At 48.0% G+C, this 12,159-nt stretch overlaps 1 protein-coding gene across 5 annotated transcripts in view; it reads left to right on the forward strand.

Moving 5' to 3' along the window:
* Positions 1-1,474: 1,474 nt before the first annotated feature.
* Positions 1,475-12,159, forward strand: part of NISCH (nischarin) — an 85,104-nt gene continuing 74,419 nt past the window's right edge. For 2 of the 5 annotated variants that reach the window (XM_056524138.1, XM_056524136.1), the window contains exons 1-2: positions 1,476-1,831; positions 11,843-11,926. In XM_056524138.1, the coding sequence (XP_056380113.1) occupies positions 1,745-1,831; positions 11,843-11,926 (171 nt within the window). In that variant the 5' untranslated portion in view covers positions 1,476-1,744. Of the gene's footprint in view, positions 1,832-11,842; positions 11,927-12,159 lie in introns of all 5 variants that reach the window. The other 3 variants (XR_008844891.1, XM_056524139.1, XM_056524137.1) reach the window with 2 other exon arrangements.

Consider the following 12,159-nt stretch of genomic DNA (forward strand, 5'->3'; position numbering starts at 1 on the left):
TAGGATAAATTAAAAAAAATGGCTGGAGTGTGGTATCCCGGTACCGTATTGCATACCGTACCTTGTATAGTGGTCCCCAAAGTCAGAGTTACTACGTTCAGGTAGGGTCCCACATGTGGGACAGCCCCTTTTGTAATGTTTAGGTGTATGTGTTTAATATAATGTATATTAGTATGCTTACCTTGGTAGCATCGCAGGACCTTCGGTCATGTGACTATGTTAATTCCTCTATGGTATGTTGGAGGACCTTTGGAGGTCCTTGGGTCACATGTTTACCCATAACTCTATGTACAGAAGATTGACAGTTGTTACGGACCAGTGAGCTTTAGTCCAGCCCCTGCCCATATAAGGGAGCTGTAGCCAATGATGGCTCTCTTGGGTTGCTACTCTTGCCGGACTACTAGGACGGATCTGGGCAACTTACAAAGACAAGCTAGGCCAGAAGCCTGCCGGCCTCAGCCTGAAACTAAACCGTGAGTTAAAATCTCAATCCCCGCTAAAGCTAGCGTGATTACTGGACCGAATCGAAACCCCTAAATCCAGTGGATCAGTGCAACAATTACCTTCCAAAGCTCAATAGACTCACGAGGTCCCAACCACTTGTCAAGCTCTAATAGACTTTGTTATATGGACTGTTCCTGTTCATTACTGCATAAAATCTTCAGTAAACGTTCCGACAAGTTTATGCAAATCTCCGGTTGTGGACAATCAATTATTTCCTATCTCCCTATCGCTTTTGGGAAGGGTGGCGGTAGGATAAGCATACAGAGAATAGCCCTCACCCTGGCGTCACGAATAGAAAGGGTTAAGAAATCACCCTTTAGTAACCGCACAGCTACACCGCATATACCCTACAACCCCAGGCTACCACAGGAGTACCCCTTTAATGATGATTTTTTTAGTGAATATACAGTGAATATTGGGACAGAACATTGATCCAGGGATTTATTCGGTCATATTTAGAGTCGGGAAGGAATTTTTCCCCTCATATGGGGCAATTGGCATCAGCCTCATACGGTTGTTTTTTTTGCCATCCTCTAGATCAGTGGTCTTCAAGCTGCGGACCTCCAGATGTTGCAAAACTACAACTCCCAGAATGCCCGGACAGCCAACGGCTGTCCGGGCATGCTGGGAGTTGTAGTTTTGCAACTTCTGGAGGTCCACGGGTTGAAGATCACTGCTCTAGATCATCACTGTAGGGCAATGTTTCCCAACCAGGATGCCTTTGGCTGTTGCAAAACTACAACTCCCAGCATGCCCGGACAGCCAAAGGCTGGTTGGGATAAAGGTTGAACGTGATCTGGTCTTTTTGTAACCTTATAAACTATGGGGGAGGTTTATCAAAAACTGCAGAGGAAGAGCCGTGCAGTTGCCCATGGCAACCAATCAGATGGCTTCTTTCATTTTTAAAGAGACCAGTAAAAATTGAAAGAAGCAATCTGATTGGTTGCTATGGGAAACTGCACGGCTCTTCCTCTGCACAGGTTATGACACATGTCCCCCTATGTAACTATATACAGACTGTGCACCCAGCACACACAGCCCATAATGTATACACTCATGTTGCCCCCTGACAGGATGCACAGCGCTTTCCCGCAGCCTCCTCCTGTGTTATCGTCTGATCTTGTCAATAAAGTTTTGTTGAACTGAAATCCTGGCGTAAACAAACATGGCGCCTCCCGCAGCCGAGGAGAAGGAATAACCCGGGGGAGCCGCGATCCTTTTCCCGTTCGTGTTGTTCACCATGGATGACATGGCGGGGTATATGGAGGACGGTGAGGAGCGGCGGGAGGTGAAGGTCGTCGGCTCCGAGCTGGTGGAGAACTACACGGTCAGTGCGCGGCCCTGTCCTCCTGTATACACCGACATGGCTGCACTGTATCCAGGTTGTACGGCTCCAGCTGTGTCCGTCATTTCTGACACTTTATCCTACGGGTTATATGGGAGTAGAAAAGTATTCTGCAGCCAGGGGTTCTCATCTCGGGCAATTGTGGAACTACAACTCCCAGCATGCCTTTGTGGCAGGGCAATTAATTAGAACATCAGCTGGGGGGACTTACAGCCTTTAGAGCAGTGGTCTTGAACCTGCGGACCTCCAGATGTTGCAAAACTACAACTCCCAGCATGCCCGGACAGCTGTTAGCTGTCCGGGCATTCTGGGAGTTGTAGTTTTGCAACATCTGGAGGTCCGCAGGTTCAAGACCACTGCTTTAGAGCATTGTTTTTTTTAGCCTGTGGCTCTCCAGCTGTGGCAAAACTACAATTCCTAGCATGCCCGGACAGCCTTTGGCTGTCCGGGCATGCTGGGAGTTGTAGTTTTGCCACAACTAGAGTCCTAAGGGGAAACCATCATTAATGTGCTGTATCTTTTGGTAGTGTTCACCCTTAGCACTGCACCATGCAGGCAGTTACCAGGCAGCAGAACTGCGCCTGTTTTGCCGCGGTTGTGCAATTGAAACATTTAAAGGAGAACTCCAAAATATAAAAATTGTCCCCCCATACGGCCGGCAGTATAAAGACGTACATACCTTCCTTCGCGCCTCCGGTAACCGTCTCTGGCCTCCGCCGCGATCCTCTTCCTGGTTGCCGGTGGTCGGCGAGTCATACTGCACTCAGCCAATCACCGATCGCAGTAAAGTCCCGACTCAGCCGGCGATAGGCTGAGCAGCAGTGTGACGTTTTCGGCCCCGGCAGCAGGTGCCGGTGTAGGGAAGAATTGTGTGTCTTGAAGCGTTCTCACACTGCCGCTCAGCCTATCGCCGGCCGAGTCGGGACTTCACTGCGGCCGGTGATTGGCTGAGTGCAGTATGACTCGCTGACCACCGGCAACCAGGAAGAGGATCGCAGCAGAGACTGGAGACTGTTACCGGAGGCCCCGGGGAGCGGAGGAAGGTATGTACATCTTTATTTTTTTCTGCCGGCAGTATGGGGGACAATTTTTATATTCTGGAGTTCTCCTTTAAGAAATTGTGTTTCACGTTATATCGGTGTTTCCCAACCAGTGCGCCTCCATCTGTTGCAAAACTACAACTCCCAGCATGCCCGGACAGCCGTTCGCCGCTAAATCCCTTTCCTCGGATACTGAGGTCAGGACTGTGTCAAATATTCTATATTCTGCCCGAGGGTTTTTATGCCCCAGGTGCATTATCTTGCACTTATCCACATAAAATTTCAGTTGCCAGAGTTCTGACTAGGGATCGACCGATTATCGGTATGGCCGATATTATCGGCCGATAATCACGATTTTGGGCATTATCGGTATCAGCAATTATCTTGCCGATAATGCCCCGCCCCCCGAACCGCCCGCACCGCGACCGCCACCCCCCTCGACCCGCCGCGTCGCACCCCCCACCGTGATGCTAGGCGGTATACCGGTATGGATTTTTTCCCATACCACTATACCCGTCGGGCCCCTCCCCCACCCTCCGAGTGAATAAAAAAATTAAACTTACCCGTAATGGGGGTGGTCCAGGCCATCCTTCCTTCATGTAGTGTCCGGGGGCGTTCCGGGTGGAGGGTGGTCCGGTCCGGGCTGTCCTTCTTCTCCCACGGTCTTCTTCTCCACTCCGGGCAGGCTCCGGCCTAGTACGCTGCATAGACGCCGCTACGCCGTGACGTCAGGTGCGTCGCTGCGCACGGGCGTCACTGCGCAGCGACGTCTATGCAGCGTACTAGGCTGGAGCCTGCCCGGAGTGGAGAAGAGGCTCGCCGGAGAAGGACAGCCCGCACCCTCCACCCGGAACGCCCCCGGACACTACAGGAACGATGGATGGATGGCCCGGAGCACCCTGGCAGGTAGGGGAGAGAAGCGGGTGGTGGCGGCGGCGGCGGCCTATGGCCCCGCAAAAGCCACTGCAGATCATTGATTTAAAGCGCCCGCTTTAAATCAATGATCTGCAGCGGTGTCGCAGGGGGTTAAATAGCCGATAAGTTATATCGGAATATCGGTATAAGTTATCGGCTATCGGCCCTAACCTGCACCGATTATCGGTATCGGCCCTAAAAACCGATATCGGTCGATCCCTAGTTCTGACCATTCTTCTAGTTTTCCTAAATCCTTTTCCATTTGGCGGATCCCTCCAGGAACATCAACCCTGTTACATATCTTTGTGTCATCAGCAAAATGAAATACCTTACCATCGAGACCTTCTGTAATATCACTAATGAAGATATGAAACAAAATTGGTCCCAGTACAGATCCCTGAGGTCCCCACTGGTGACAAGATCTTGCTCTGAATATTCTCCATTGACTACAACCCTCTGTTGTCTGTTACTCAGCCACTGCCTAATCCACTCAACAATATGGAGTCCAAGGTCAAAGACTGTAGTTTATTGATGTGTCAAAAGTAGGGATCGACCGATATCGGTTTTTAGGGCCGATACCGATAATCGGTGCAGGTTAGGGCCGATAGCCGATAACATACCGATATTCCGGTATAAGTTATCGGCTATTTAACCCCCTGCGACACCGCTGCAGATCATTGATTTAAAGCGGGCGCTTTAAATCAATGATCTGCAGTGGCTTTTGCGGGGCCATAGACCGCTGCCACCACCCGCTTCTCTCCCCTACCTGCCAGGGTGCTCCGGGCCATCCATCCATTGTTCCTGTAGTGTCCGGGGGCGTTCCGGGTGGAGGGTGGTCCGGTCCGGGCTGTCCTCCTTCTCCGGCGGGCCTCTTCTCCACTCCGGGCAGGCTCCGGCCTAGTACGCTGCATAGACGTCGCTGCGCAGTGACGCCCGTACGCAGCGATGCACCTGACGTCACGGCGTAGCGGCATCTATGCAGCGTACTAGGCCGGAGCCTGCCCGGAGTGGAGAAGAAGACCGTGGGAGAAGAAGGACAGCCCGGACCACCCTCCACCCGGAACGCCCCTGGACACTGCATGAAGGAAGGATGGCCTGGACCACCCCCATTACGGGTAAGTTTAATTTTTTTATTCACGCGGAGGGTGGGGGAGGGGCCCCACCGGTATAGCGGTATGGGAAAAAATCCATACCGGTATACCGCCTAGCATCACGGTGGGGGGTGCGACGCGGTGCGGTGGGTCGGAGGTGCAGTGCGGCGGGTCGAGGGGGTGGCGGTCGCGGTGGGGGCGGTGCGGGGGGCGGGGCATTATCGGCTTATCGTCAAGATAATTGCCGATACCGATAATGCCCAAAACCGTGATTATCGGCCGATAATATCGGCCATACCGATAATCGGTCGATCCCTAGTCATAAGCCTAGATATGCAATGTCTACTGCCCCTCCGCCATCTATTAATTTGGTCACCCAGTCCAAAAAATCAATAAGATTTGTTTGACATGATCTCCCTGAAGTAAACCCATGTTGTTTTTCATCTTGCAATCCATGGGATTTCAGAGGATCCACAATCCTATCCTTTAGTAGGGTTTCCATTAATTTCCCCACTATTCATGTCAGACTTAGGTTGGGTTCACACCACGTTTTTGCAATACAGTTCCCGTATCAGGTTTTTGGATTAAAAACAGATGCCTCAAAACCTGACTAAACTGTATCAAAACGTGTGTACAAATTTTAATCCATATACGGATTGAAAAATGATGTCCGGTTGCATCCGTCTCAAAGAAAAAATAAAACTTATACCTTTTTAACTTTTCACTCTATTATGAATGAAGTTTGACTTTTTTGATTGAAATTCCAAGGAGAAAACTGTGCAAAGTCAAAAACCGTTATGGTGAAAACCGGATGGAATCGTACGCACATACGGTTCTGTACGGTTCCCATTGACTCCCATGTTTATAAAAAAAAAAAAAAAAAAGTATTTGGTTTCCATACAGTTTTTCACCTGGACCACAAACCGTGGTAGGCTGTGGTTTTGGGTACGGGAAAAAAAACGGACGTTTGGCATATGGTTTTCAATGGAGAGTAAATGCATACAGTTTTTAATACGGTTCCGTACGGTTTTAAAATTGAAAACGTATACGGGAACTATATTGCAAAAGTGGTGTGAACCCAACCTTACTGGCCTATAATTGCTTGATTCCTCCCTTCTACCTTTCTTGTGAATGGGCACGACATTTGCTACTTTCCAATCTTCCGGGATGACTCCTGTTACCAGTGATTGGTGAAATAAATCTGTTAACGGTTTTGCTAGCCCACCTCTAAACTCTTTTAATAATTTTGGGTGTATCCCATCAGGCCCCTGTGACTTATTTGTCTTCACTTTAGACAGCAAAATAGAGATGAGCAAACTTACAGTAATTCGATTCGTCACAAACTTCTCGGCTCGGCAGTTGCTGACTTTAGCCTGCATAAATTAGTTCAGCTTTTGGGTGCGTTCCCACCTGGTGTATACGCAGCGTATTTCATGCTGCACAAAATTAACGGCAGCAGCGGGAAATACGCTGCGTATTCCTTGCTCACTATACACACAGGGCTTTCCGGCGGCAGCCCTATGTGTGCAGTGAGTTTTGGAGGTGGAGCCGCGCGTCAGTCACGCCGGCACACGGCCCTGCCTCCAAAACTCACTACACACATAGGGCTGCCGCCGGAAAGCCCTGTGTGTATACTATAGTGAGCAAGGAATATGCAACGTGGTGCTCCGGTGGGGTGGAGACTCTCTCCTAGGACTGTATCCACCTTTCCCAGCCACCGGAGCACCTGAAAGCAGAAACTGCCGAGCCGAGAAGTTTGTGACGAATCGAATCACTATAACTTTGCTCATCTCTAACAGCAAATGTAGAACCTCTTCCTCTGTAAAGACACATGCATCAAACGATTCCTTAGTTTTCCTCTCTAATAGAGGTGCTTTTCCTACAGAAGTATTCATTAAGGCAGTCGGCTAGCCCCTTATTCTCTTCTACATACCTTCCTTCCTTTGTTTTTAATTTAGTTATTCCTTGTTTTAATTTCCTTTTTTCATTTATATATCTGAAGAATGTCTTGTCCCCTTTTTTCACAGACTGAGCTAGTTTTTCTTCTGCCTGTGCTTTAGAAGTTCTTATAACTTGCTTGGCCTCTTTCTGCCTAGTCTTGTAGATTTCCCTGTCTTCATTGCTCTGGTTTTTTATCATTACTAAATGCTAGCTTTTAGTTTTTTATGATTTTGGCCATTTCTGCCATGTGAACATGGCCTAAGTGTAAAGCCATCTTTAAGGTATGTTCACACTGCGAAATCTCTGCCTGAAGATATTACAGTGCGTCGATTCCTCCTGGTTAGGCCGCCATTGAAGTCCTTTGGCACGGACCTGCGCCATCACCATTGTGAATGTCTGCAGGGGAATTTACTGTCGCTAAAATTCCACAGTGTGAATGGGTCAGCAGAAGCCCCTTCACCCCAATGCTAGATTAGTGCTGCAGAATCCCTGGTCAGAATTCTGTGTGAGGATTTTATAGTGTGAACATACCCTTAAGCTGGATTGAATTTTGCATGGAATTCTGGATGAAAATTCTGCATTATTTCATAACCAATTCACTTCAATGAAATTCCTGCAGCAGAAATTCTGCTGTGTGAATGGGACAGTGGAATCCCATTGAAGTGTATTGGCTATAAATTCATCCAGAATTCAGTGCAGAAATTCTGCCGTGTGAACCCGGCCTTAGGGGTGCTGGTGTATCTGTGCAGTGATTTCTGCAGTTGTGCATGATGACTCTGTGGCGGATTACAGTACTGTCCATGTGGACAGGCTTAGCATTAGGTAAGATGGCACCCTGTGCAGGATGTTTTTTTTGCCTGCCACAGCTCCCCATGTAGTGGTGAGGCCCTCCTAGGACTCGTATAGTTCCCCATCTACATGCTGCGTAAAAAAAATAATAATAAAACAATCTGCACACGATCTGCTGTACGGTTATTGTAAGGATTATCCAGTAATAGAAAAACAGACCTAATTTCTTTCAAAAACTGCACCACCCCTGTCCTCAGGTTGTGTATGGTATTACAACTTGGCTCCATTAACTTTAAATGGGAGCTGTCAGATATAAAAACATTTTATATGTTGTACATCTTGGCAAAACAATAGTTTTTCTAATATGCTTCTTTAAAACATTTTCAAATTTTTTGTAAAGAAAACTGCCATCAAAAATTCCACCACTAGGGGTCCCCATACCTCCTGGGACACTGACTCCCACCACAGCATTAGCTTGTCCAAGGGTCATGGACACGAGATGGCTGATTGACAAGGCTACAGGAGGAACACAGCATGCAGCAACACTGCTGTAACAGAGTTCTACCAAAAGTTCCTCCAGCTGTTGCAAAACTACAACTCCAAGCATGCCTGGACAGTAAAAACCCACTGTCCTGCTCTGCCATTGGTCAGAATCAATTCTGACCAATGGCAGGGGATAGGAGGAGATCGCAGCATTGCGACTTCACTCCTACCCTTCAGGATGATCGGGGCTGTCACTGACAGGTCAGATCATCACAATTTTCTGGGTGATCGGGTCACCACAACCCGATTAGCCCTGAATAGGAGAAAATCGCATGTCTGAATTGACATGGGGGGGTCCCGGGACCCCCCTCAGCATTTGCACGGCATGCCTGCTGATGGATTGCAGCAGGAATGCCATTCCGATCTCTGCCCGGCACGCGGCAGAGACCGGAGAAACGCCAGGACGTTCTGGAACGTCCTTGGTCCTTAAAGCCCAGGGTGCGGGGACGTTCCAGAACGTCCTTGGTCCTTAAGAGGCTAAGGATAACACACATGAATGACATAGCAACACATAGATAATGTATGCATAAAAACCACTGTACTTTTAGCACTAAACCTTTGTACTTATTTAGGAAGATGTAAGTTCTACACTCACCAGATTGTCTTTGGTGGCATAATACATTGTGTGTGTGTACAACATAAAACCAGAGAGGAAAGGGTTACAGAGCAGGGCTGTCAGGCTTGCTCCCTAGCAGTGAGTCAGCTGAATGAGGAAGAAAGTGGAGTCAGCACAGTGCAGACAAGTGAGGGGCATGCCTCCACCCTCTGGGAAGATGAAAAAGACAGTGAGCAGCTTTAATGTGCTATTTTTTATTTGAAATATGGATGATAGAGATATAAAAATGATATGTACATGATCAGGATGAGGTACTGAATAACATATAACAATTGTTTTTTGTGTGGGATCTGACAAGTACAGTGGTCCCTCAGCATACGATGGTAATCCGTTCCAAATGGACCATCGTTTGTTGAAACCATCGTATGTTGAGGGATCTTGGCAATGTAAAGTATAGGACAGTGGTCTACAACCTTCGGACCTCCAGATGTTGCAAAACTACAACACCCAGCATGCCCGGACAGCCGTTGGCTGTCCGGGCATGCTGGGAGTTGTAGTTTTGCAACATCTGGAGGTCCGCAGGTTGAAGACCACTGGTATTGGAAGTTATACTCACGTGTCCCCGCCGCTTCGGACCGTCACCGCTGCCCTGGATGTCGCCGCGTCCCCGAGGTGTCCCCAACACTCTGGTAAGGCCTCTGCTTCCCCGGCATCCTCGCTCTCCGTTGTGGCCATCACGTCGTTACGCACGCCGCTCCTATTGGATGACGGGACGGCGTTCACAGCGACGTGATGATGACGATGGAGAGCGCCGACGATGCAGGGGATCCTGAAGAGGACGCGCCAGAGCCCCGAGGACAGGTAAGTGATCGTCAGCGGACCACACGGGGCACCGTAAACGGCTATCCGGTGGCAGCTGAAGCAGTCTGCGCTGCCGGATAGCCGTTTATGCGATGGCCCCGACATACAAAAGCATTGTATGTTGATGCTGCCTTCAACATGCGATGGCCTCTGAGAGGCCCATTGTATGTTGAATTTATCGTATGTTGGGGCCATCGTAGGTCGGGGGGGATCACTGTACGCTGTAATGAAATTGAGCTACAATACTGGACACACCCGGAGAACAAGAGTGGCGCTGTTTTTGGAAGAAATTTTTTCTGCTTTTCTAATACTGGATGAGCCTCTTTAAATTCCTAGCAAGTCAATTTGTGCTGCAGAAACACTACAGTGGGGAAGTCAGAATCTGCCATAAATTCACAGTTGCTGCAACAACGATGCAGATCCACAGCAGAATTACTGAGGCAACTGTACCCCACTCAGCGATGTTCCGTGCGAATCCTGTTCATCAGAAAAGTGCTCTGCATGGAACTGAGCGTGGTAAAGTAACTGTACTGCCCTGTACCGCCCATAGTGCTCTGTGCCTCCCCATGCTGGCCCTGAAAATTGGGACTATTTTTGCTTTAGTTACATATGTTTTTTTTTTTTTTTGTTTTTTTGCACAATATCAACATAATCTGCACCAGCAAATAGAGCTGGAAAATTTGTACCAAAACCTACACAATTTTGTGCGGCTTTTGCTATGCAGACTGTCTGCTGTGTGCATGTCCTATTTTTGTTGTGGGGTATTATATTTATATTGTATATATGTAAACCATTGATCTGGTTATGGATATATGCCACTATTGCAAGTTATTAGCTGGTGAAGTGCATTCAAATCTCTCCATGCTATCATTTAAATCTGACACATTCCCCATAGACTTTAATGTAGTAAATGAATCACATTTGGCAGTAGGCGAGCCAGTAGAGCGCGCTCATTACCTGTGATACCAACAGATTACAGGTCTGACCCCCGGTGCTATCTAAAATTTTTACATATCTGAACAACATATCAAGAGTCCTTACAAATGACAGTGACACGTCCCACTACATCCCACCCTCCTTCACTTCAAAGACCTTACCCCCGCACTGCTGTGTACCGTATATACTCAAGTATAAGCCGAGTTTTTCAGTACGATTTTTCGTGCTGAAAACGCCCCCCTCGGCTTATACTCGAGTGAACTCTCTGCCTGTCAATCCCTTCATCAGTGGTCTTCAACCTGTGGACCTCCAGATGTTCCAAAACTACAACTCCCAGCATGCCCAGACAACAATCGGCTGTCCGGGCATGCTGGGAGTTGTAGTTTTGAAACATCTGGAGGTCCGCAGGTTGAAGACCACTGCGGCCTTCGTCATCATCCAGACCCCCCCTTTAGTTTTCTACTCACCTTCCCTTCGGTGGGAAGGAAGGGTGAGCTGGTCCGGGCCATCTATGCTGCAGGGACCGTCCGGTGGGGATGGTTAGTCATTCCGGGCTGTCCATTTTCACCGGGGGGGCCTCTTCTCCGCACTCCGGGCCTGCCCCGGACTAGTGACGTTGCCTTGACGACGACACACAGGGGCGTCCCTGCGCATGAACGTCCCTGTGCGTCGTCGTGGGGAGGTGACTAGAAAACGAGGGGAGGTGAGTAGAAAAATAAAGAGGGGTCTGGATGATGACAAAGGCTGCAGTGGTCTTCAACCTGTGGACCTCCAGATGTTTCAAAACTACAACTCCCAGCATTCCCAGACAGCCGATGGCTGTCTGGGCATGCTGGGAGTTGTAGTTTTGCAACATCTGGAGGTCTGCAGGTTGAAGACCACTGATGGACAGGCGGTGATGATGAAGGGAGGGGGGTGATGATTACATGGGGGGGATGATGTATTTCCCACCCTAGGCTTATAGTCGAGTCAATAACTTTTCCTGGGTTTTCAGGGTGAAATTAGGGGCCTCGGCTTATATTCGGGTCGGCTTATACTCGAGTATATACGGTACTTCCTGTGCCTGGAAGAAGCTGTCCATGGCCACTTTTGCTGGGAGATATGGCCTCATAGTAATATTATAGTCCTATGCATGAACCACTAAATGCATTGAAGACAGGGACCAAAACTAGTCCTCCAATACTGATTTTGTAGTCACAATGAGAACCTGATGCTTTAGTTTTGTTGCGCCCTAATTCAAAACTTATAGTGAGACGATAATTATTTGTGACCTGTTTTTTTTTTTTTTTCACATTTATTTTTTATCTATCTTTTATTCTAGGTATATATCATTGAAGTTCATACTGGTAGATATAACTGGACTGTAAAGCATAGATACAGTGACTTCTATGATCTTCATGAAAAGGTGAGTACGGTGACTATATTCTTAAAGGGGTACTCCGGAAAAAGAAAATAGTTTCCATCAATTGGTACCAGAAAGTTTATACAGGAGTACGTTTTTTTTTTTTTTTTTTTTTTTTTTTTTTTAAATAGAAATCATTCACTCTATAACTTTCTGTCACCAGTTGCCTTAAAAACTTTTTTTTTCCTCCATTGAACCCCTTTTAACTGAGCCCCTGTTAGGGTTTGATCCTTGAG

Source organism: Hyla sarda, chromosome 6 (genome assembly GCF_029499605.1).
Source record: "Hyla sarda isolate aHylSar1 chromosome 6, aHylSar1.hap1, whole genome shotgun sequence".
Lineage (NCBI taxonomy): Eukaryota > Metazoa > Chordata > Amphibia > Anura > Hylidae > Hyla > Hyla sarda.